Raw genomic sequence first — 27,486 nt, 5'->3', positions numbered from 1 at the left:
ATGTAACCGTATAATAAACGTTTTATATTCTTTGCAAGCTCTTGCGGGGCCACATAAAATGAAGTCGCAGGCCGGATTTGGCCCCCGGCCTTGAGTTTGAGACCCCTGCATTAGACGTTGTGGGAAGAGCTGAAAATGTAGCACATCAGAGAAGTTGACGTTACTCTTATTCTCTAGCGTCCAATCCCCCTGGTGTTAAGCAAACCTCAGCCTGGCTCTTTTTTGCTTCTCATTAATGAGGAGCTTTTTCCGAGCTTGACATTATTGAAACGTCCTCACAATGCACACACCTGAGCGGTGATGATGAATTTGACTGAGACTGACCCGCACGCCATTACATTTCCTCATGATTCATCACAAGAAGCTGGATGCCATGAAGTCAGCCAACAGCAATGTGACAGGCTGCAGAGGAGTCCGTGTGTGTGTGTAGGTGTGTCTGTGCGTGTGTAGGTGTGTCTGTGTGTTTGTGTGCGTGTGTAGGTGTGTGTGTGTGTGTGTGTGTGTGTGTGTGTGTTTGTGTGTGTGTGTGTGTGTGTGTGTGTGTGTGTGCGTGTGTGTGCGTGCGTGTGTGTGCGTGTGTTTGTAGGTGTGTGTGTGTGTGTGTGTGTGTGTGTGTGTGTGTGTGTGTGTGTGTGTGTGTGTGTGTGTGTGTGTGTGTGTGTGTGTGTGTGTGTGTGTGTGTGTGTGTGTGTTTGGTCCACTTTAAGGACAGGAATAGATTCTCTCTTCCACACGTGGTGGCGCATGTGAGATGGTCATGTGCGTTTAATACAACAACAATAAAGCCGTTAAGCCAATCAGATTGCTCCGGCAGCTCCTGGCCCCGCCTCTCCCTGCTCTGAAGCTCGCGCTCTGCTGCTGCAGTCACACTGTTTATGAGAGGTAAACGCGTGAGGTTCAGCCTCTGGATTATGCCAGAGGTTCTGTCCGGAGCTGCAGAGATGTCCCAGAAAAGAGTCGCTGAGCCCGGGCCCTTACCCGAGAACGTCCCGGAGAGGAAGAAGGCCTGCTGGGGCATCCTGACTAGCCAAGGTCGGTACCGTGCTGCGGGTTATACACAGGCTGTTCATGCAGAGCATATAATACATCTGCAGTGGTATAAAAAGGGGAAATCATTGAAGACTTAAAAGGCTATAGGAGGATAGATAATATATATTAAAACTTTGATCTTTTAAAAACAAGAAATCAGTGAAGAATTAAAATAACCGCTATAGTCATTGTGTGTATAGCCAATATTTGTTTTATATTTGATAGTCTTCTTTTGGGCTCCCCATGTTAACAGCTTGGTTCCATAAAACTGAAAAGAGAAAACAACTGTAAACCCTCCCTACTCTCAAACAGAATCTCTTCTATATATATTTTATAAACCACTTTTCATATTTCCTTATCTTTCTATCATCAGCTTGAAGTTAAATTCAGTTGATATAGTAAATGATCAAAAAACTGTTAGATTAAGCCTGCCACTGTGTTAGTGCTGTTCAAAACAGAAAGTGAGTTGGAAAGCTTTTTGGAAATTCTGATGACTTGAACTAGAATTCTTAAAGCTATTCATCATGACAGAGGGCCTTTAAACTGCCCGCAGTATCATTAAGGTTAAAGGTCTTTCGTGTAGTAGGCCTGTAATGTTTTTTTAAAGGTGATTTGCTGAGAAGCATTGCAAAACAACATTTAGATAATGAGCAACTTTTCTTGCATGCCAGAGTGAGAGAGTGAGTGTGAGAAAGAACAACATGACACTGGCATGACACATGACCCTATTGAGACAAATGCTTCCAGCCATGGCATTGATTTTAAACCCTTAAATAGTCTATTTTAGCTTAATACTATTATTCATAAAGTAATGATATCGATATGCAGAATTTGAATTTGATTTAAATATCACAAAGGGGTCCATTTAATGATTTAGGTGAAGACAGTTCAGTTCTATAATTAAAGGGTAGCTGTTCATCATATCAGAAGCGGTTTATAACAATAACAGAATCATGTGACTTTTGGGCCTTATCAAACCAACCTTTAAATTCAGATTTTCTCCTGTATTTTTTTTCCTGCCCATCACTGCTGTGAAAGCTTAAAGTTGCATGTCCTGGCTACGTCAAATGATTGATTAAAGGCCCGGACACACCAAGCCAATTTTGGCCATCGATGGGCATCAGGCCGACGATGAGCATCGACACGTCCTACTCAGATTGGTGTGTCCCGCACCGTCGTGTCTTTTCAGCCGTGCCGACACCTTTTCGGCCGAAAACCGGCCAAAGGCTGTCGGCAAAACAAATCACTCTGATTGGCTGTTCAGCTTGCGAATCAGTGCATGAGAAGCGAAACGGAAGTGAGGGACCCAAACAAACTATTAAGAAGGCAAGTCTGAGATTTCATTTAACTCCAGCTCTCGACACAGGTTCGGGAAAGCCCCATGGTCTGTTTTCCGGTTGTTGCCTCTTTTGAATGACGAATACACACTACCGCCGCCTTCTGGTAAGGAGAGTTATTGCCACTCACGCATGCGCAGTTCGTACGTGCTTCTTGGCCGTCGGCTGAAGTCTTTGCGGTGTGTTCCAGTGCGACACATGGCCAAAACGCAGGAAAGGTGAGGCGACACAACAGTCGGGGGTTAGTCTGTGTCAGTTATTTGTTGTCAGATTGGTGTGTCCGGGCCTTTAGAGTGAGAGAGGCCGGATTAGGTTTAGAGGCAGAAGACTGTGCTGGGAATGAGAAAAGAAGAGCACAGAGGAAAGCTTGGCTGGGTTTGTTACTCACACTCTGTCACATCTTCATTGTTGTATCCTGGAGTTTTGCAACTGACACTCTTGTGTAGACGAGTGGCGTCCAACTGACCTCATTGGACCACCACTCATCTGCACTCTTCTCCTGCTTTCACCCAGGATTCTTTAGGCCTTGCAGAATGACTTTCAAACCCCGGACTGCCCACCTCCCCTGGCACCACTACCTGTTCCTGGTCCTCCCCCAGCTCCTGAAACATTCCTTCTTCCTCTGTTGTGCACATTGAGCTCCAGCGACAAAGCTGATGTCTGTCTCTACAGGACTGAGTGATATGTGTTCTTCTCCAGGTCAACTGTCAACATGCAGTCTCGCGCCGTGGAAATCAAACAAACCAAAGAGGAGTTCTAGGGTCATTGTGGCAAAGATAGGTAGACTACTATGTGGAGCATTTTACAACAACAACAACAACAACAACAACAACAACAACAACAAATATAACACAATATACTGTATGCCGTTTTACAAGCATTTGCTGTGTGTTATATAGGCAGATTGAACTTTTTTTTCTTTCGAGAATTGAAAATCTGAGCAAATGATATGTCTGTATTTTTGAAGCAAAAATCAGAACATTGCAGTTGAATCAAAGAAATTGTGGAACATGAAGGAGACAAAGGAATAAAGAGGAAATGAGGGACAAATGAGTGAATGTGTTAGGTCGGTTAGCTGTGTCGTTGTTTGTCATGACCTTTCTTCAATAGCTGCTGGCATGTACAGAGGTCAGGGAAAAGGACCTCACAGACCATCTAAATATGGCTGCCCCACCCCCTGTAACTGTCTACTCACTAAGATTAGATGATTTTAAGGCAGCTTAAAAGTGTGTTGCTGCTGGTACCGCAGATAGTTTGGATTGTTAGGTTCAAAGTTTATTTATATAGCCCAATACCACACATTTTACATTTGTCTCAGTGGACTGTACAGTGTGTACTGACCATGAATACGACACCCTCTCTCCTTGGACCCTCAGATCGGACAAGGAAAAACTTCCAAAGAAATGCCCCAGTTAATGGGGAAAAAATAAAGAATCCACGGGTAGAGCAACAGAAAGGGATCTGTGCCAGGACGGAGTGACGTGCAATAGATGCCGGGTGTAAATTGAAAAGTTAATACATTTACACAACCCGGTGTCAAGGCAAGACGGGAACATGTGACAATTTACCATGCTGGGAGACGTGAAGATGTCACGATTTCGTCCCTTCAAACGTGACAGTTACACGGTATTGTTAACCCATGTTAACCAGTGGGAAAATAACCAGAGATGCCAAGCAGATGATACCCCGACGTAATGATTTATTTTTTAATAGTCACACTCGATTACGACAATTTTCTTGTTGCCCCAGCTGATCGACACCTCTTTTAGCAGAAACAAAGGCTACATTAATGTATTAAATCAATGTTAATCCATGTGTGTGGATGTGGAATTAACGGACGTGACATTGTGCGATTGAGTTGCCAGGCAACAGCTTCGGTTTATGTTAATTTACAAACTCTTCAACTACAACCGTAGTTATATTTAAAAACATGTTAGAAGGCCCCACAAAATACTTTAATGCAAATTAAAATGTAAATGTGAAGGAATGTGTGTATAACAAAATACATCGGTGATAAACGAAACCGGAAACTGACGTAGGCAAGATCCTCAGCTCGATGATTTGGATGGTTTAGCAGCAATGCATGCTTGGATTTGGTGTTTATGTGATGTGAAATCTGAAAACGTTTTTTAAAAATAAAATAATACTTTATTCCGAGTGTGCTTGCTTTTCTATTTGAAAGTCATCACATAACGGCATTGTAATACACGGTTCGGCTGCATTAAATATGACATATCTGCCGTAATTCTCTATTTATAGAGCCCTGATGAGAAGACTTCTAGACAAACAGGAGAACTGCCGCCAAAACTGAAAACGTGACGTGGATCATAAATATATAAGCAATTAAACAACATCTTACATTTCTTTTCACACAATACGTCTCCTTGCAATATCAACACTAATTCGGCTGACTTTTATATTTGATCCAATTGGTAGATAGGCTGTAGTTACACCATAACGGTGCAGAGCTGATAGAAAGGGACACCTGGTGGTTGAAGAACATTATTGAATTTTATTATTTCATTATTAGATATTAATAAGATCCCTATAAAGTATAATCCTTACTCGTTATTCTCTACTAATAGTTAATTAAAGACTGTATATAATGACTAGTTTGCACACCCCTTTCAAGATTTCAAGATGTTCTAGCTAAGGTTTATTGACATATCATAGTATACACACTACGGTGTAGTTATGCAATGAATGAAAAACTTGGGTCGCAGGTTCCTCAACAGTGCATTACAAGAAATCTATCAATATGTGTGTATACCTCGACCATTAAACTGTCATTCTGCAGATTTCTTATACTATCTACATGTATCTTATAAGAGTATAATATATATGTATAATATCAGTTTAATAATAAACAAATAATAAACAAATAAGTGCTTTAAAATAGTTAACATTGCAAGAAAGCAATATATTAGACGTTAAGTACTTTGTCAGGCTTAATATTTATCTGTAGTTACAAATGTCACTGTGTGTGCTGTGTGCTCTGCATGTGTGACCATTAAAGAGGGTTTCATCCCTCCATATTCTTCTTATATACCCCCAAAGCTTTTTTCTTATTCAAAAGAAGACTAATTAAAGATTAATATCTAATAATAAAATAATATAATTCAATAACGTGCTTTAACCTCCAGGTGCACCGTTATGGTGTAAATACAGCCTATCTTCTACCTCCGTTTCCCGGGGGTTTGTAGCTGCACGGAGCGATCAATTTCTTCGCCATTGTCCCGAAACGTGCGTGGTAAAAGCACTCTCCGGTGTCTCCATGCCGGCTCGGTACTGCCGTGTCCGGCCTCGCCATGCTTTCTTGACTGCAGATAGGCCGCTGAGCGTCGCGGCTAACGTCTCTGCAAAAGGCTGTCGTGTAGCCAGGAAAAAACGATCCGCTTCCTCAGCCAAGGAGCGGGGCTCCGTGACAGGCGTGTTGGCCAGCGCCGTCTGGACCCGGGAAGGTAAGTGACGCAGGAAAATCTCCGTGAATAAAATCCGGGGATCTTCGCCCCCTAACAGATTTAGCATTCTCTCCATGAGTTGAGATGGCTTGCTGTCCCCTAGGCCTTGAATGTCCAGAATTTGGCGGGCCCTCTCCTTAGCAGATAAGCCAAATGTTTTAAGGAGAAGGGCCTTAATCGCCTCATATTTGCCATAGTGTGGGGGAGCAGCGACAAATCCCACCAACCTAGATGAAGTGGAGCTTCCCAGCGCTGCCACCAAAAAAATATAATTTTAAGTCCCCATCGCGGACTGTGCCTCCACGTGGGGAAACCATGCCTCCGCAGCATGCTCCCAGAACTCCGGCAGTTTTACGAAGACATCGCGCTCAGCCATGTTCGTTAAGTTTCCGGAAACTTTCTCGGAAACATCAGGGTCACCAGTGTAGTGCCGATGAAAGGGAGTCGGAGGCGGTGTGTTGAGAATAGAGTTCCACTCTTTATTATCAGACAACATGAAGAAGGTGAATACACGTGTGCTCAGTATGACAAGCTAGACAGGAATAACGAGCTAAAGCTAAGTGTTCCCACTAAAGGGTCCGTGTGGCAACACAATACAAAAGGTGAATTATGGTCCAACATGGTGTCACCACAGTGTCTTTGACATTAGCGCTGCTATGCAGCCACCTGTGCCCTGTACTAAGAAGCCAGTTCGACAGACCCTGGATATGTTTGAGGAGTTATTTTAACTAACCCTAACAAACGAGATCACCCTAAGCGGTCCTACGACGCTGGTTATCAACTCGGTAAGTCAAGCCAGGGATCCTCTCTCCAGCTGAGAGCGCGTTCACGTGAAAGGGGCGGGGTTAGCTACATTAGACCAATCACAAACAGGGACAAGTGTACTGACAGCACAGCATCATACGTCATTAATGAAAAGTAAACTAATATTAGACAAATATGAACTTTAAAAATCCATGACTTAAACATATAATCCAAGATACAAGCCACATAGTTGCACCTGCAAGGTGAATATAGAACAACTGGTTAAAAAATAACTACCCAGTGTTTGAAAGCGTACAACAGTTTTATGATATCACTGCCCCATCTAAGACACGAGTGGATCTGACTTTAATTACATTTGAGTTGAGTGTTTCGTCAACCCAATGTGTTGCTTAAAATAATACTTCTGCATAGTATGTGACACTGTAAGTGTTGCACGGCCAGATACGGCTCGAGAAGCTGACTCAGATAAGGAAATATGATGATATTATATGATCGATGATCTGATTGATGATGTAATATCAGTGTGATATGAATGATAGGTGCGACACGTAGGCGTCTTCTCTGCATATGGCAGTTTAAACTTTATTTCCTTTATCCTGTAATATGACTTGATAGATTTAAACTCTGCACACTGAGCTCTGATTGGTCAGCAGGCGGTGCTTTAACTGAGTTGATCTCTTCGCGTCAGGTAAAAAAAAGTTATTTTGCCTTCCCAAACCTCAAACCTGAGCCTCACGCGCCGCCTATGGTTTTGGAAGTAATATTGTCTGTGTTTACATTAGCAAGCATCGCTAACACTCAGAGCTAACGCTGTACTGGAGAGACTATGTGTAAATAAGCCGGATATAAAAGGTACTGTCCTTGTAGTAAACCCGTGAGAGAGAAAGCATTTGAGCTCCATTCTGTTTCAGAAATAATGCTTGATGTGGTTTGGAAATAATATGGTGTTTAGTCTTTAGTAACAGGGCTGAAATAGAGGGGGATGAGGCATGCTACAATGGGTGATCTGTTTGGTATTTAGAGCAAAAGGGAAAGTGCTATTTTTTTACAAGTAGGTGGGTTCGTCGCCTCCTCTAGGGGAGTCCGGGGGCATGCTCCCCCGGGAAGAATTTTTTTTAAATATTGAAGTTAAAAGCATCAATCTGGTGCACTTTGAGAGCAACATTAACCCTTAATAATACCTTAAAGCGGACAAAAGGCACTGGAGAACACTTATTCATTAACACCCTTTAATGAAGCAAACTAATGCCTTAACTCACTCAAATACAGTCGTTTACTTATTTCGGTGAAACGAATGTGCGTAGAGTTTTAAAGGATGCGGATAGTCTCACCTTGATTCTGGCGCATTGCTTATCGTTTTATAGATCTATTCTCATCCACCATCTTGTTTGTGACGTAAAGAGTGTAACGGCCCGTCCACACAGCGGCGTTGGAAGCTTCTTCACATTCACTTTGAATGGGGTGATGTCACTTTTTGCCGAACTGCATTGTGGGAAGCAGAGCGGAGCTTTCCTGGCGTTTCAGGCTGCAAAAGTTGAGCAATGTTCAACTTTTGAAGATTCTGAAGCTTTCGGTGGAAGCATCAGCCAATCAAATCATATGCCAGTACAAGTACAATCAAACCGCTGCTTGTGTGTCAGGGGCGGGAGATTCATGTGATTGGTTGTTGGTTGCGCTTCAGACACACCCGCCAGCAAGCTTTTTCCAAAGCCGCTGTGTGGACGGGCCGTAAGAGTCACGTTTCTGACTGTTGCTGTCAGTTCCGTTGCCTTGTCAGTTCCGTTGCTATGGTTCCGTTGTTATGTGTACTGAAACGAGAGCCGGTATAATTCCACGCGCGAAAACAAAATAAAAATTGGAATACGTTATTTTAGTGTCTTAAAAGTAGACTGAGGTATGAAGGGTTAACGTTACATCTTAGAATAATTTGTAGCCATGTTATGTATATATACTAACATATAAGCAGGGCTGCACATAACTGGTGCGCAGGTGCGCATGCGCACCTCTGCCAAAAAAAGAGCACTGGGTCATTTGAAAAAAGGCGCATTTGCGGATCAATATTGAGAGAGAGAGAGAGAAGAGAAAAGAGAGGAGAGAGAAGAGAGGGGAGAGAGAGAGAGAGAGAAAGATATTTGCGAGTTGCATATGAACTCAGGGCCGGCCCGTAGCACTGGCCAGTGTTGCCAACTTGGCGACTTTGTCGTTAAATTCGGCGGCTTTCCAAACCTTCCGGCTACTTATTTTTGTCAAAAGCGACCAATGACTAATCGAACGACTTGTAATGCTGTTATTAGGGACTTTTCTGGTGTTTGGAGACTCACGTATTGTTCTGCCCCTGCTCTGCCCTCCCATAGTACTCACAGGCGCTAGTTGCCTCCCGCAGCAGCTCAGCTGCAATCAGAGCAGAGAGGAGACAGCCGCACCCTCCCGCGTCGAGACTGTAAATGAATTGCGCATGCGCCAAGCCGTCCTGGTTTTGAGCAGGATTTAAATGTAAAATGTAAATGTTTCTTCACTGTCACACTATAATGAAAACTGCCTTTGCTTTGCATTGACTCACACAGCCTCAGTCACTTAATCACCTCGTCCACTGTGTGTGTGCCTCTCTGTGACAAGCTAAACATTCACGTAGGTCATCATGTCACAGTCTAAACTGTAATCACAAAAGTACAGAAAGGAGTGGGAATCAAACCCTGAGTTTAAAGGATGGTTGAAAGTTTGAAACCATTTATTGGAGATGACAGACGGGCATACTGCCTTTATTGTGAGGGAGATTTCTACTAAAATCTATTAGACCAGCTAAATATGGTGAGAAACTTGCCTCAGCACACCTACAGTAGCCACCTCCTAGCGCCGCCACTGATAAAGAGTTACAATAATCCAGCCTTGAAGTAACAAATGCATGGACTAGTTTCTCTGCATCATTTTGAGGCAAGATATGTCAGATTTTTGCAATGTTACGGAGATGGAAGTAGGCGGTCCTTGAAATTGATTTTATGTGGGTGTTAAAGGATCAATTCTGATCAAATATAACACCAAGATTCCTTACAGTCTCACTGGAGGCCAAATTAATGCCATCCATAGTTAGTATATCTTTAGATAAACATTTTTGTAGATTCTTTGGGCCGAGTACAATAACTTCAGTTTTGTACGTGTTTAACATCAAAAAGTTTAAGGTCATCCACGTTTTGAAGTCCTTGAGGCATTCTTGAATTTTACTTAGATGATTAATTTCATCAGGCTTGATTGATAAATATAGTTGAGTATCATCCGCATAACAATGGGAATTTACAGAGTGATTCCTTATAATATTGCCTAACGGAAGCATATATAATGTGAACAAAATAGAGCCGTCTGATGTGGAGCAACAGCCAGTCAGTTATCCAGCTACTTATTCAGTGAGCCAAAAAGAGATATGTGCAGCCAGTAAGGTGATCCTCCAGACAGACTGACTTCAGACAGACAAACACAAAGTGTAGAGGTCCTTTCACTTGCATCATTTAAAATGCACCTATTATGCAAAATTCTCTTCTCCATGTCTCTTCTACATCAACATGTTTCCCCTCTTCTTCATGTCTCTTCTACATAGACATGTGTCCCCTCTTCTTCATCAACATGTGTCCCCTCTCCTTCATGTCTCTTCTACATCAACATGTGTCCCCTCTTCTTCATGTCTCTTCTACATAGACATGTGTCCCCTCTTCTTCACATCTCCTCTACATCAACATGTGTCCCCTCTTCTTCACGTCTCTTCTACATCTACATGTGTCCCCTCTTCTTCACGTCTCTTCTACATCTACATGTGTCCCCTCTTCTTCACGTCTCCTCTACATCAACATGTGTCCCCTCTTCTTCACTTCTCTTCTACATCTACATGTGTCCCCTCTTCTTCATGTCTCTTATACATCAACATGTGTCCCGTCTTCTTCATGTCTCTTGTACATCGACATGTGTCCCCTCCTCTCCATGTCTCTTCTACATCAACATGTGTCCCCTCTTCTTCATGTCTCTTCTACATCAACATGTGTCCCTTCTTCTTCATGTCTCTTATACGTCAACATGTTTCCCCTCTTCTTCATGTCTCTTCTACGTCAACATGTGTCCCTTCTTCTTCATGTCTCTTCTACATCAACATGTGTCCCCTCTTCTTCCTGTCTCTTCTACATCAGCATGTGTCCCCTCTTCTTCATGTCTCTTCTTCATCAACATGTGTCCCCTCTTCTTCATGTCTCTTCTACATCAACATGTGTCCCCTCTTCTTCATGTCTCTTCTACATCAACATGTGTCCCCTCTGTGGAAATAGACTCTGAAAGTTTCAGGAACAAAGATTCTCTCTCTTTTTGTCCTGATCCATTTATATGAAATCCTGTCTGAAAATGAGCTGATTAGATTTTGGCCACTTTATGATGTCATAACGATGTTTTGGCTTGAGTAACCATTAGCCAATCAGCAACCAAGGTAATCCCCCCCCCCCCCCCCCCCCCACACACATACACACCTTATCACCTGAATCTCCTCCTAGAGCACCATTGAGTTCTTTGTAACCAAATCTCTCCCAGAGGGGCGTGGGGAGGGGCTCCTCATTTTCATCTGAAGTAACAGACAGAGAATCAGCACTTTGGAAACAGGGCGGAAAAAGAGGGGATTATGGGTAATGCTGCAATGATCTGTTTGGAGTTTCAGCCAAACATTTTAGAGACATGGTTTGTATATATATGAAAAACAGGATAAAAGGGGGCCTTTAAGATACACATATAAATGTGTTACAGTACACTGTATATCTAGCGGTGGTTGGATGTGCCATGGGGAGACGGAGATATGGGTATGTTGCGCAAGACTGGTGCAGTTATTGATACCACAGCTGTTGAGAAAGAGCTCACTATCACTAAATATAACCACAGCCAGCCATGCTGAAGTACTGCTACAGCGGACCTTTCCTTTTCATTCAAGAAGAGTGTGGCTACAACTGCAATTAATGTCAGTACATATAAAATAAAGATAATGCTTTGTACAAGTTTAAATGATTTGGCTTTGCATATTTTGTTTAAATGAAAAATAAATTGGATGTATATTTAACTTGATTAGAGTGTTTGCTCTGAAGCAGTGAACTTTTGTGGACAATTGAACTCACCCTGGTGCCTCCGACTAAGTCACTGTAGACCATACAGTCCTATAAAATAGTTGGAAAATATTATTTCTGGTAATCACTGAGAAAACGGCCCAGGTTTTGCTGTCGTCCTTCAGCATAATATGTATGAGACAGGCAGTAAATGTTCAAAATCAATGTACAGTAAAATGCTGCATACTTGGCTGTATTAATATACATGTATTAATGTTTCAACATGTATTATCTGAAGTCGGCAAAATCCTAAATGTTCAAATCTTATACATGGTCAAGTTTTTAAGTTGCTATAATGTATCATTGTTTCCTTGTCTATATGTGTGTGTGTGTGTGTGTGTGTGTGTGTGTGTGTGTGTGTGTGTGTGTGTGTGTGTGTGTGTGTGTGTGTGTGTGTGTGTGTGTGTGTGTGTGTTTTGTGTCCAGGGTCCTGGGCAGATCGCTCCCCTCTCCATGAAGCAGCTTCTGAGGGTCGTCTGCTAGCCCTGCGCACTCTGCTGGCCCAGGCAAAGTCCACACACATACTGACACACACGCGTACACACACACACACACACACGCACACAAACAAACACACACACACGCTAAAACATTCACAAAATTCTTCTCTATAACCCTGTTTGAAGTGTTACATGTTTTAATGCCACGGTCTGCAGGTAAAACAGGATGTTTACTTACTGAATATAAAACACAAAATGGCTAAAACACTCGTAATGACGCTAACAATGGTCATATGAAGTCTTCAGATCATTAAAGAAATGCTGTTGCAGCAGTGCTTAAAAAAAGGGACAATTACCTGTACATCCAGTCACTGTATAATAAAAAAAAACATTATCAAAAAAAAGGTGTTTATTATGGTTTCTGATGCATACCAACACAAAGTCAGGTTTGAAGAATGAAACATAAATCGTTGATCCTGTTTCTTGGCTTCCTGATTTGAAGAAGACCAACAGAGATATTGAATAACATTCTCACAGCTGGATTATCACCACTATGGAGTGCAAATATCTCCTCTCTGTGGTGATCAGATCGCTCTCTGCTTATCACGTGTTTGTAGCTCATTTGAGTTCTAACCTTTTCTATAACAATATATTCTTATTTAATCTTTAATTTGTAAGTAGACTATTTAAAATGCTTTTGACTGGACACTTTGTATGTATTAATTTATATAATCAGTCTATAATTGTACCTTGAGCCCACTAGCTGAAAACAATAGCATTACATCCTGAAAACACATTTAAAAGTTCTGACACATCTGTAGTACACAATCAGGTTTTCATTTCTGGAGCAGTTCCTAAATACATTTATACAACATGAAGCTTGAACATTTTCCAGCAATCTTTAGAAGATGTCCTGAATACATTAAATTGTCTTGCCTCATGTATTCATCCTTTCTGTCATTGGTGTTCTTTAAGTAGCAAGAAGTTTGACAAAACATGTCCGGGAAATATGCCAGTAATCCTTTCACTATCATTCCCTCAGAATGAATCCAAATCAGATAAACAAGTCAAATAGAAAGACTGATTCATTGTTATCCATAAACACCTTAAATCATTACGCTTTGTGTTGTGATATTTTAGGGATATCACGCCAACATTGTCACCATCGATCATGTGACCCCTCTTCATGAAGCCTGTCTCTCAGGAAATGTAGCCTGTGTCCGAGCATTAATAAATGCTAACGCTAATGTAAGTATTCTTCTTATCACCACCATTGTTACAGTATATGTCACCCTGTGTCCATGTATCCCTTAACAGCTGCTATTGTATCACTCACTCCTTTGTGTGTGTGTCTAGGTAAATGCTGCTACCATTGATGGTGTCACACCTCTGTACAACTGTTGTGTCTCAGGGAGTGTTGGTTGTATGGAACTACTGCTGCAGAATGGAGCACACACACAGACATCACACACACACTTCCCCTCTGCTCTGCATGAAGCCTGCAAGAGAGGTAAATACACAGAACACAACCCTTGTGTGCAGTCTGATGTAACAGCTCAGAACCAGCGTCATCTGTAGTCATAGTTGGATCAGTGTGTGTGCCCAGGCATCTATAATGCACAATATCCCAACAAAAACCATCAACACATTTTGTTAGAACTTTGTCCCAATGACTCATCTCACTTGAGCATGGTGGAAATGTTTCCAAGTGAAACATATTGGCGGCTGCAACAAGGGGAGATTCCCCTTGTTGTTGTCTGATTGTATACAAGTCTATACCTTCTTTCTTTATCTTCCTGATGCATTTAAGATCTCAAACCCAGTGCCAAATATCTTTCAAAACAGCATGATTCATTTGTTAATTTAGTAATATATGGCCCAGTCAGAGTATAATAGATAAAGCAGGTTATGCTTTAAGCGGCGCACAGTTGATTGAAAGGTCAGTTTTAATGTTTTTTTACATGTTTTATTAAAGTTAATTGTAATTTTAATATCTCATAAAATTGTCGTTAAGCGTTCAGTCGTACTTTGCTCCACCATCTCTGTCACTTCTGGTTCCAAACAAAACCAGATGGCAAACCTGAGGTTACAAAACTGCAGTCCACTGCAGGGCCCCGCCCGGCTTAGTACGGTATAGTTAGGCCACACTTTATGCTGCGTTTCCATTACAGTTTAGTAGCTGGGGCAGTAACTATAGTAATGCAGTGTAGGCGGAGCCGTGACGTCCTCTTCAATGCGAACCACAGAAAACCAACATCAGCTGTTAGCTGTTAGCCCTCAGAACTCACAGCTCCTCATATCTGTTCAGAAACTAGACAAAAGTTAAACAAGTACAAACCACAGACTGTCTGTGTCATGGCGAATACAGTTGCTGCTTTATTTATGTCTGTATAGGCTGTTGTTATGAGTGTGGACGGTTGGAGCATTTACAGCGTTAGCTTAGCCGATCTCCATTTAGAAAACACGCATTTCAAAAGGTTTTTCGCCTGCCGTCTGTCTGTCAAAGCATTAATTCATGGTTTTTACTATCCGGTATCAGTATGTTGTTACTTCGGCATCATTTTGAAACGTGTATTACAATTAAATCACGGTCAAATATGTTCATCTTGTTATAGTTGTAGCCCCCTTGCCAGCGATTCTCTCTCTAGTTTAGCATACTCAGCCCGGTTGTTGGCCCGGAAAGAACCTGGATTTTGGAGAGCCAGAAAAACTGTGAAACAGTACCCGTTGGCTGGTACTACCCCTAGTGGAAACGCAACAAAAAACGGGCCGGGTTTGGCACGGCACGCTTAAACCGCGCTCCGCGCTGTAGTGAAAATGCGCCATTATCACGGGCACACTTTTTCCATCCCTTACTTCTGATGTAAGCTATATATATATATATATATATATATATATATATATATATATATATATATATATATAGGTAAATATAGGTAAATACACAGAACACAACCCTTGTGTGCAGTCTGATATATACTTCTTATATAACTACACATGACCTCGTGAAACCTGGAGAGTGCAAGGATATTGCTAAATAAAATAAACTGCGTGCGTGTGTATGTGCGTGCGTGTGTACGTGTGTATGCAGGTAACACCACGTGTGTAGAGTCCCTGCTGTCTCACGGAGCAGATCCAGACTATGAGAGGTCCCATCTGGGCTCTCCTCTCTACATCAGCTGTCTGCACGGACACACAGCCTGCTCAAAGGTTCTGCTGCAGAGCGGTGGGTCAACATTCTGCCTTTTCATTTCAAATAATCTATGCTGCATCATTGTGATTCGTATGAATGAAAATGCATTGCACTTTACTAGCCACAAACAAAGAAATGTAAGGATATGGATGCATCAATATAGCATTCACTTTAAGTTACATCTGCTATGAGTTCTTACTACAGATGGTTATTGGGGTGTTTAGGAGAGTATGTGGTCATATTGTATATAAGCCCATCAGCCAACCACTAGTTTATAAATAGGCAAGAGCATTCATAAGACATGTATCGTTGATTATAATTCATATAAATATTTTTTCAGGACTATTAATATATTGCAGCTTTCAGCATTATGTGTTTTCGTGAGTATAGTCATTAAGCATTATAAATGCATTATAGTTCACTGTGAATGTCCATATAGTCAATTTATTGTCAATCTTCTGTGTGTGAGATACAGACAGGGAGATCTAAATGCTGTTTCTCACAATCCAGAGAACTAAAAATAAACTTTTAATTATGATGAATGAACTTTAGATGTGGCTTTCATAGAAACGGTTAATTCCGGGCCAAAAATCATCCCAGGATATATCTCTGATAATAGTTGTTCCACATTACCTCAGAGATTACTCTCGTTTTATATATCATAATAATAATAATAATACATTTTATTTATATATAGGCGCCTTTCAAGGCTATCAAGGTTGCCGTACAAGATACACAAAAAACTATCAAAAACAAAACAAAATATTATATATATTTATGTTGCCTTGTTGGTGGAGCCTGGGACTTAAGATGTTCATTGTATAACTACACGGTAGCTACTGTGCATATGACAAGTCTTTGTACTTGAACTTTGAACTAAATGTAATATGCAAAATCTCAACTCCCCTTATCTATGTCTTCTCTAGGAGCCAATGTTAATGTAGGCCAAGAAGGGGACAGTCCTCTGCATGCCGCTGTCAGACAGGACTCTGCAGACCAGGTGTCCCTGTTACTGGACTATGGAGCTGATGTGAACATCAGAGACAGTAACCATCAGCGGCCTGTGGAGATAGCGCCTACTGCTGGAAAAACACAACAACTGCTGCTGACATTTGAAGGTATTGCAACATCTTCTACTGCAGTGATTCTCAAGAGCTTTATCACAACAGTAATAGGTAATCACTCTCTCTCTCTAGTTGCTCCGAGAAGTCTCTGCCAGTTGTGTCGTCTTCAGATCAGGAACCTGGTTGGACAATCCAGACTGAAGCTGCTCCCCCTCCTTCCTCTCCCTCCCTTGCTCACTCACTATCTGGAGTATACATAGGATGAAGGGCGTCATGACAGCGAGGATCAACCACAATTAAAAGTGTCTTTATTTAACACTTCAAATTCCAAGGTGGCAGCCAAGCCCCTTATTAACCACATTTTATCTCAACTCATAACAATGTTTTGAACTTTATGGTCTTAACATAAAAAATCACTGGAAAATCTATCTACTGTATGCTGTGCTTATTAGGTGCCTCACTTTTGTGTTGTCATAACATGTTTATTTTAGATGTTTATTCAATAAGACTTGAATATTCCCTTTGACAGATGATTTTCTAACCGATACTGACAAGCTGATCCAGACTTCAACTATGTTGGTTAAGACCAATATAATATCGGAAATATTGGAACTTATTTTTCCATTGGCTAGTGCTGGACTTCAGGTGTCTATATGTAAATGTAAATATGAATAAATGATGTCATGTCTGACATGACTTCACTGACCTTTCCAGCACTCTTCAGCATTGAGGAGGCTCACACTAGTCTGTCAGTTGACAGATTAGTCCTGCTGAGAGTACTGAGAGGCCTGGCTGTGTATTTCTGGAGCCTTTCGTCCAAGCAAGGATTGGCAACATGCTAAATAACCTCCCACACCATGATCCAACTCTCTTCATGCCATCTCCAGATTGTGTTAAAATTGGCAAGAACATGTAGACTGCACTCTCTACATTGCTTTATAAACATTTGGGTCAATATCACTTTAAAGTAACTTTGGTGTCCCCATCAGAATCACTCAGTTATCATGAAAATGTAGCAGAATAATGAAACTCTGAGGTCTTATTATAAAAGGCCAAACATTTACACACATATACGATACGATATTACTTTATTTGTCAGATCAAGTCTGAAATTTGACTTGCGTCACAGCAGCTCCATGTCCAACATCAACAGACAAGTATCCAGACAGAATACATGAAACACAAACAACAAACATTTAACATAACAGCACAATCAGTGAGAGAAAACATGCTCAAAGAGCCTTCAGCGTGCATTTGATCTGGATTCAGCTCTGTTTTTACTGTGAGGATTGACTGTTGCACAAAGGATGCTTCAGTCTGACTTTATTGAATAGTGGGACCCTGTATCTTCGATTAGATGGTAGCAGTTCATATTCACTGTTCAGAACATGGTTTGGGTCAGAGATGATGTTGTTGGACAGCCTCACTGGGTTGTTATGATAGGCTGAGTCATAGAGTCAGGGTTGACCAACAATCTTTGAGCAGATTTTTAACAGGTGGAGCAGTTTTGATTTTAAAGCTGCTGACAAACATTTGTACCAGGTAGTGTTGCAGTACTGCAGAATAGACAAGATCACAGATGTAAAGAACAACAGAAGAATTTCTCTGCTCGCCCCAAAAGACCTAAGACGGCGGAGAAAATTAATTCTTTGTTTTGTCCTTTTGCACAGATATTCAATGTCATCCTTCCATGACAGCAGATGGTCAATCATTACACCCAAGTATTTTTATGAAACTCCCTGCTTGATTTCATCTGTATGGATGACAATGGGGACTTTATGGGAGTCAGATGGTGAGCCAAAAATGATTTCCTCAGTTTTCTTGGTGTTGATCTCAAGAACATTGCTATCAGTCCACTCAACCACCTGATTTACAGCCTGTTGGTGCAGCTCAGGGTCATCTGTGTTACTGAGCAGAGATATTATTGCAGTATCATCAGAGTACTTAATGATGACTTGATTTCGTGTGTTGGTACGACAATCATCAGTGTAGAGAGTAAAGAGCACAGCTGAACTCACGCAGCCCTGGGGGGCTCCTACATTGGTTGTGATAGCAGATGACAGGGTTTATTTAACCTTCACAAGTTGCTCTCTACTAGTGAGGAAAGCAGCATACCAGTAAATCAGGTATGGATTTACTTCCATTTTGGCAATTTTTAACACCAAGATGTCTGCTTGTATTGTGTTGAATGCTGATGAGAAATCTAGGAAGAGGGCTCTTGCATAGGTGTTGCGTTTATCTAAATGTTTAGTGATGATGTGAACCAGAGTGACCACAGCATCTTCCGTGCCGCACCATTGTTTATTGGCAAATTGGTATGGATCCAGTTTGTCTTGTGTTGTACTGATAAGAAATCGGAGCAGAATTCTTTCTAGTGATTTCATAATCACTGAGGTGAGGGCTATTGGTCTGTAGTTCTTTTGGGCATGGCATTTTGGGCAGCGGTTTGATGTGTGAAGTTTTCCATGACAGAGGGATGGTTTGCGTGTCAATATAGTTGGGTCCAGGACCTCAATCCCGTGACCATTCTCTGGCTAACATGTTTTGACGATTGATTTGACATCTATGGACCTTTTAGAAAAAATTTAGAAACACGGTCCCTCGAAAATTTGCCGGCATTTTTTGCTAGGGGGCCAAATCCACAATGGCCGCCGGCGCCATCTTGAAAAATTTACTTTTGAACCAGAGCACCTACAATCAAGTGTAAATACACTTTTTGCACTGAATCTACCATGGGGAAACCGATTCTGACATCAGTTTGACGATAAAATGTAGTTTTGACTAAAATATCCAAGATGGCCGCCAGCGCCATCTGAAAAAGTAACTTTTGAACCCCATCACCTACAATCAAGTGTAAATACACTTTTTGCACTGATTTGACCATGGGGATTCCGATTCTGACATCATTTTGACGTTATAACATCATTTTTACCCAGATATCCAAGATGACTGCCATATGCTGGAGTGAAAAGTAACATAAAATGAAAGCGAAGGCACCACTCGACCGAGAGCTTTTAATCAAGAATGAGCATTATATATATACGAATAATTATACTCATTGTGTATTGTACATTCAATTATACATTGTACATTTAGCTAATTGTGTCTTATTTTTATATATTTCCAGAGAAAGAGTGATCAGCATATGAACAGCGTATAAACAGCGCAGCTTAGGACGATGTCAAAAGTTCCATGTGTTCTTCATTGTGGAGGGTTTTGCGATAAAGCCGCCGGTGCCATTTCTGCAGCTGTGTGGGCCAATCTTGAACAGAAGGCGCTGTTATGGAGTGGTCTGGACAAGTTCGGGACCGTCCATTCAACCGTGGATTGGGGTAAAGGTCACAGTGGACAATGTGTCCATGATACGTGTAGGTTCACCCTATCAAGCGCGAAGAAACTGGAGCAGGCCATCGAAAGAAAGAAGAAACAAGAGGTTGAATGCCAAGCTCAGTCATCATCTGTGTCTGATGTTCCTTCTCCAACTGCACCTCCAGCAGCCAAACGACTGCGATCTACTCTAGGGGCGATACACGATAAAACCAAATGTGTTTGGTGTTGCAAGGCGGAGACGACCAAGCACCCAGAATCAAAGCTGAATCTCATTTCATATGATCATGCATGGGCGGCCTTTAAGAGTCATACAGTGGCCCTGTACGATCCGGTGATGCGTGACAGAATAAACTGCCTGATTGATTCTGCAGGTGATCAACCCTTCGCACTTGAGATTAGATATCACCATAAATGCTGGTTGAAACATGTTCGTACATATCAGAAGATGACTGATGACGACAAGCTACCACTCATGAACAATGTAAGTCTGCGCGAAGCTCAGACCATCTTCTTCGACCATATCAGATTTATTATCTTTGAGGAACATGAGCTACAGTCACTGCAAAGCCTCCTCCGAGACTACAGCTCGATCGTGTCTCGGTATGGCTTCCAAACATCTGGAGTCAAGTCTTCCTACATAAAAGACATCCTGATCCGGGAATTTGAGGACAAGATTGGATTCCATTCCCGCCCTCAGAAGAACCATAGTGACCTAGTTTATGACACATCTGGGTGTGGTTCATATGTCGAAGCAGCGCTATCCTCCATTGGTGTTAGCAGTGAGCAGCTGGTGCACAATGTGGCCGCCCGACTGCAGGCTGATATCAAGGCAGTACAACTCGTCCCGTGGCCGCCGAGAGTTGATGAGCTTGAGGAGGAAGAAGAGCTCTCCCCTCTCATGGTACAGCTGCTATCGTCTTTGCGGGGCAAGAAGGAGTTAGATCTGTCTCCCAGCACACTCTCTCTCACGTCAATCATCACGCAGTATGTCACAAAGCGACCAACTACTACCACCATCAATGCCACAGTCACCCTTCATGGTATAACTCGTAGCAAGGAGCTCGTCGACTCCTTTCACAAGCTTGGAATAGGTATAAGCTACCCCAATGTGCTCCTGCTGCGAGATATCTGGGCTATGCATGACCTTGAACGATGCGCAGTGTGCCCCAACGAGATCGCGGAGGGGAAGCCCAGTGTTAGCATTATCGACAACGATGACTTCCACAATGACACGCTGACAGGAGGGGGCACTGCACACCGTACTAATTGGATGTTCCTGCAGCGTGTCGAAAATCGTGTGCAGGATGAGGTCGAGACAAACATCCCGGACGACCAGGATGTGGATGCACGTATCAAAGATGCCAAGACTGTTTCCAAAGCATTGATAGAGAAAGTATCCGAGCTGCAGGCGGTTAAACCATACAAGACCATCCAGCGTGGTGAGCCTCCCATCCGCCCAGAGCCTGATGCTGCCTCATCAAGTACAGATGCTCAGCGCAAGCGGAGCATTATTCATGTACTTGCTCGTACTGACGAGAATGGCGACCGCCCTGATGCACACAATCAACCTACCTAGCGCGCCACCCTGCCCTGAGGAAGCATCCGTCTCCACTCGGGCATGGGTGGGAGCTGGTGGGTGGCCGCTGTCGCCCTGTTCGTCACACACTTCCTGCTCTTCCGGTGACCCTACCTGCACCAGGAGAAGCTGACGATAGCGAAGAAGATGACAACGAATGGGATGAAGACGGATCCAATGATGAACAGAGGAGCGTATATTCGTCGGAATCTGATTCTTCCGAATGCAGTGCATCTGAAAGCTCCGATTCAGATTAGATTAACCATATAGCTTGGCTTCCTAAGCTACAGAACATTATCAGTGACGTTTAAGTTAGAAATGTATGCAGTACTGTGATTATTTTCATTTATGGAAGTACCATATTATGTGACAATTATACATTGTATAACTGTTTTATAAGTTTGTTTTCATTTGTTTTTAGTTACAACTATTAAAGATAGATTTTGTTATCATACACTATGAATTGCTTTCATTTTATTTTACTTTTCACTCCAGCATATGGCAGCCATCTTGGATATCTGGGTAAAAATGATGTTATAACGTCAAAATGATGTCAGAATCGGAATCCCCATGGTCAAATCAGTGCAAAAAGTGTATTTACACTTGATTGTAGGTGATGGGGTTCAAAAGTTACTTTTTCAGATGGCGCTGGCGGCCATCTTGGATATTTTGGTCAAAACTACATTTTATCGTCAAACTGATGTCAGAATCGGTTTCCCCATGGTAGATTCAGTGCAAAAAGTGTATTTACACTTGATTGTAGGTGCTCTGGTTCAAAAGTAAATTTTTCAAGATGGCACCGGCGGCCATTGTGGATTTGGCCCCCTTGCAAAAAATGCTGGCAAATTTTCGAGGGACCGTGTTTCTAAATTTTTTCTAAAAGGTCCATAGATGTCAAATCAATCGTCAAAACATGTTAGCCAGAGAATGGTCACGGGATTGAGGTCCTGGACCCAACTAAGATGCGTTGCCACACTGGAGCCAGCTCAGTAGCAAAGTTTTTCAGCAGAAAACCGCTGCACCCATCTGGCCCAGCCGCTTTCTTGGTGTTGGTGAACTGAAATGTTTTTCTGACCTCTTCGACACTGATGGTAATTTTGTCAGAGGAAGCAGGTATTATGGTTTCGAGCATTTCAGTTCACTTTGCAGAATTATCCAGTGACTCGAAACGGGTAAAGACATATCAGTACAATGATAAGTCTCTTGAAATGTGTTTCCTTCATTTTATACCTTATTTTTTCATTGGAGGTACGTGATTTTGGCATGTCCCACACACTACTCTGCTAACTACAGTGTGTGTAATAAGTGGTTAAATGATACTACATTTAAAAAAAAATTATATGATTTTATTGTCCACAACGAGTTGTTTGATAAAACGAGTCATTTTGATCATGTATATTCTATTTTCATAATAATATTGAACATTTTTCATGTGTCCCTGACATTTGCTGTCCACCCTGTCATTAAGGGGTAACTGCCCCATAAAAAACCCTCTGATGTTTTCAGTGACATTACTACCACAATTTTGTATTTCCTCAATGGAGGCTGAGACATTGGCTAGTTGCAAAGTAAGTTTTTTAACTTCTATTTCGAAATTGTAATCATATTATGTGTCTACTTGGATGTTGTCAAGCTTAACATGTCCACTCTGTCATAGTGAAATGTCCATTAATATAAAAACCTTTCAAAAATTCGAAATATATTTGTTAAACAGTACACAGTCACCTTGCTAACTGGATCATGTTGCTAACTGAACACCATGTGCTCATTAAATGCAACTAGAGAATGCAATTCCTGAAGAAATTGCTAGTGGGAATGCTTTATGCTGAAAAGCCGACGCTAAACTGCTATGCTGAAATGTAATGTGTAAGAAGAAAGTGAATAATTTAGATTGAAATGATACATGAACACTGGGGGCTTGAATGTGTGATAAGAGAAGAATAGAAAGTAAAAAGGCTTGGAAAAGCAGCAGAATATTTGAACTGCAAACGTTTGAACTAACTTGATGGCGAATTATCTGTCGCCATGCCAACGGCATTTGATGACATCCCATAATACGCTTAGATGCGTTGATGGTTGCATCGTTACCAAATCTTTAAAGTTCTGGGCCGTTTGGAATATTTTCACTGAAGTTATGAGAAAACCGCCACCGTTTTATGAAACGGCATATGGTGAGATGTAAGATTTGACGTAGAGCTATTGAGGAATGGAGAGGTGATATACAGGTGAAGATTGTGGGACGACCGGACCGTGTCCATTGGAGCTACAGCGACATTGTGTTTTATGGCGAGGGATGCGTTTCCATGGCAACAGCCTATGGTGAGATCTCAGATTTGGCGTAAAGCTGTTGAGGCATGGACCGGTGATATACAAGCGAAATTTGGGGGGCGATCGGACCGTGTCCATTGGAGTTACAGCGACATCGTGTTTTGTGGCGAGGGATGCGTTTCCCTGGAAACGGGATATATGATGATGACACCCCATAATTGACGTAGAGCTGTTGAGGGCAGGACCATTAACCATTATCTGAAGTCTGCTGCTCTGAGCACATGTCAGTTGGAGTTATGACATCATCGTCTTCCATGACACAGGTGTTTATATTTGAGCTAACGAGGTGTGCAGAGATCAAAGGTTTCCATGGTGATCAATGAGAGGAGAGCATTTTCATTGTTCTGAATGAGAGATAAACGTCTTACATGTGAACGTTTTGTTGAAGAACCGTAACAGATATCGGTGAAATTTCAAAACGTGAAGCATGTCAAGGAACTTGAGCATCTGAAGTGTACTTTTTGTGTACTTTTGGGTTAATAATGTGGCCTTTTTGGCAGATTAACTAAAGGTGTGCAGCTGCTTTGGTGGGGAAAGATGAGGCTGAACTTACAATGGGGTTTAATGGAGACATGTTGAAAGTTGTTGTCACTTCATGCCCTCAAGAGGCATTTTGTTTAAGGCGAGACACCCCAGGTGAATAAGGTAATTTTTTTTACTTAAAAGTATCAGCTAGACCAGTGGTTCTCAACCTTTTTACACCAAGTACCACCTGAGAAAATAGTTGGCTCTCCAAGTACCACCATATGACCAATGTTAAAATACAGTCCATGCAGGACTCGGAAACAAATGTGTTTTTTTTTTCTCTCTCTCTCTCTCACTCTCTCTCTCTCTCACTCTCTCTCACACTCAACACAAGTGAGAATATAAAGAACAAAATAATAACTTATTCTCACACAACAAATGTCAACTGTACACACATGTCATTTCCTGGACCTATACCAAAGTGTGAATGTAGGCCTCCTGCAACAACCTATCGTAACAGAAAATGTCCTATTAGGAATTCAGTTCCACAATAATAATGGAAGCCTCCAGGAGCAGATGAGCCTAAGGGCTAATAGCTCATCTTCAGTCTGCTGATGTTTGCTATTGCCATTTCTGTGGTGGCAAAGTAAAAAAGAAAAGAGATAAGAAAAAAGACAACAATTAAGGACAAGTGTGTGCTTTTTCAGCGTTTGACCTCGGTCACAGCCTTCTCTCCATTATTTGAGCAAATGCCTTCTTCCTGAGTCACTTCTGTCCTCCATCACAGCGGCTGTGCATATCACTTTTGCGTTGCTTGCGGAGCCTGTGCTTGTGCTCGGTTGATGACTGTCCTCCTCCTCATTCACTTGTTCACTTTCGCTGGTGATATTCTCCTCTGTACCTCTCTTCCGAATACCTCCCGTTTTGAGCCACGTTTTTAACATCATTCAGCTTTCTTCTTTCTTTAGCTTGCTTGCAACGTTAGCGGGTAGTAAGGTCGTAATTAGCAACGCCAGAAATAAAATAAAATAAATGTTTTCGTTTCTAAATCTAAAAACAGCAATAGCCTATTAGAACTCATTTAAACCATAGTTTCAATTATCTCAAGCTTATTTTCATTCGTTGTAGTATTTTGATAGTATGATTTATTTTGTAATTAATGTTATTCAATCAAGCCTCAAACTGATGGCACTTGTCCCTATAGCCTGTTTTAAATTGAAGTTGTCTGAGGTCCTTACCATCAGCTGCTCTTGCAGTAATAATAGTGTACCTTAATGTCCCAAATGTGCACAATGTAGTGACTGCTTTTCATATTTTTGTTTACTTAGTTCTGTTTCCTGTATTTTACATGTCTGTGTTATGTGTAAAGGTTAAAGGTGGGGTAGGTACGTTTGAGAAACCGGCTGGAGATACACTTGTTATATTCCATGGAATGCTCTTAACATCCCGATAGCAATGAATATCTGAAGTGCTTTGACAAAAAATCCTTAAAAAAATGTCATCTGTGGAAGGCTCTGTAAGGAAGTGGCATATTTTTTCCGGTTGTGTATTTTCAAATTTTAGCTCACTCGAGCTGGTTTCTCCAAAATTACCTACCCCACCTTTGAATAAAAAAAATAAAATAAAAAAAAGAATTAATCTTTTTTTTTTTTTATATGTCAGATTCCTCCACGTACCACTAGCGGGAGCTGGCGTACCACAGGTGGAGAACCACTGAGCTAGACATTTCTCCAGTTAATTAAGTACAATAAGGCAATTGTTTTTTGTATTACAAGTTTTCTGAAATAGCATGTTGAAATATGCAAATTATCCATTATCTCATTAAATATGTGCATATTTTAACACATTTCAGGAATCAAAATCTGAACTTTGGATAAAGCCAGGTTCAAAAGTATTGTTTCATTTTGTAGTCATATTAGTATCTAAGGCTTTTACAGAAGGGATTTTGGATATCTCTTTTTATCACTCCATAAATCAGAGAATACTGTCAACAGCCCTAAAATATCAATTTTCGGCATGTTTTTAGGTATACAATGTTGTATAATTCAGGCTATGAATGATATATGAACAAACCCTTCAGTAAAAGCTTTCATAATATTGATAGGAATATAACTGGAAGGTTTGGTGTATCTAAGTACTACTGAAGTTGAAATTTCGAACTCAGAGTAGGAGAAAAAACTCATTTTGAGAAAACGACCTTTAAAGATTGCACTGAGGCGCTAGCTAAACCCTCCTGTTCTTTGGATGACAGCTTGCGCATCGACGCATTCCGTGAAGGTATTTCAAGTTCGGGTTCATTTCTTTTTTGTATAACCTTGCTTCGTGCAAGTAACAATTGTTGTCGTCTTCTCTGCAAACTTTTTTTTCGCTGTTCTTTTGCCATTTTGAGATTTACATTTCTAGCGGAAAGCTAACCAGGAAGTGTTTTAGCCACGTGACGCATCTGAACGAATCACGTTGTCAGAAATTGACACCAGCCAATGAGATTTATTTTCTTGGTTTAAGACCCCTTTGTACTTTCACGATTGGTTGCTGATACAAAGGAAACGACCATATTTGGATCCGATGAGATTGTGCAGGAGAGACACAGCTTTCCAATGATATCTCTGATGACATGGTGCACACAGCGGTCGCGATACTTTATGTTACGTTAGAAGGCTAACTTTTGGTGAATTTAGGAGAAATCTACAGACGCAAATAGACAAACTATAGTCAAATAAACACTTAAATGTGCATTTTGTACGTTTTCCTTCCAAAAGCCCGAAAGAAAACATGTTATAGAATCAAAATAGCACAAAATCTCCAAATTTACCAGTGCTTGAAAAACGATGTTTTTGCCTGCCGTGTCTCGCCTTAATTAGTTTTGCTTAATTTTTTTTTAATCTTTCAAGCTACGAGATGTTTTCCTAAGTTTGTCATGAACAATTATGTCTCGGGAGTGTAGACTCAGCTAGCGGGGAACGTTCTCACAACTTTGGCTAACGTTACCTATTGGCTCTAACAAGGTTTTAAAGAAACGTTTTAATCTGATGTTCAAAGAACCTTTTTAGGATGTTTATTTGTTCAAATAATGTTCCTATAAGGTTTAAGGTTAACTAAGACATAACGTTTTAACTGCAACATTCAGAGGATGTTTTGAAGATGTTATTAAGGCCTGAGATGACAGAAAGTTTTTTTATAAAACGTTCCTTTAATGTGATATGTTAACAAAGGTGGAACGTTTTGCCTGCAACATTCTAAGGATGTGTTTTGGACGTTGTTGGGTAACACATTAAAGATGTTCTTTATAAAATGTTCCCTCAATGTTACATGATAACAAATGAAGAACATTCTCCAAGAAACATTCTGAAAATGTTTTCAGGATGTTATTTGGGCCTG

The 27,486-nt window shown here is 41.3% G+C and overlaps 1 protein-coding gene across 2 annotated transcripts; it reads left to right on the top strand.

The window, feature by feature from the left end:
* The first annotated feature begins 844 nt into the window (after positions 1-844).
* Positions 845-16,837, top strand: LOC307036125 (ankyrin repeat and SOCS box protein 5-like). Of its 2 annotated transcripts, none has more exons than XM_079676148.1 (7): positions 845-1,032; positions 12,139-12,218; positions 13,293-13,400; positions 13,509-13,662; positions 15,244-15,378; positions 16,272-16,463; positions 16,521-16,837. In XM_079676148.1, exons 1-7 carry the CDS (start codon positions 876-878, stop codon positions 16,667-16,669), a joined length of 975 nt encoding a protein of 324 aa, XP_079532274.1. In that variant the 5' UTR covers positions 845-875; the 3' UTR covers positions 16,670-16,837. The 2 variants fall into 2 exon arrangements, with proteins under 2 accessions (XP_079532274.1, XP_079532275.1); XM_079676149.1 differs by having other exon boundaries at positions 846-1,032; positions 16,542-16,837.
* Positions 16,838-27,486: the final 10,649 nt, after the last annotated feature.

This window comes from Notothenia rossii (genome assembly GCF_949606895.1).
Source record: "Notothenia rossii genome assembly, chromosome: 1".
NCBI lineage: Eukaryota > Metazoa > Chordata > Actinopteri > Perciformes > Nototheniidae > Notothenia > Notothenia rossii.
This window is presented reverse-complemented; position numbering and strand designations above follow the sequence as displayed.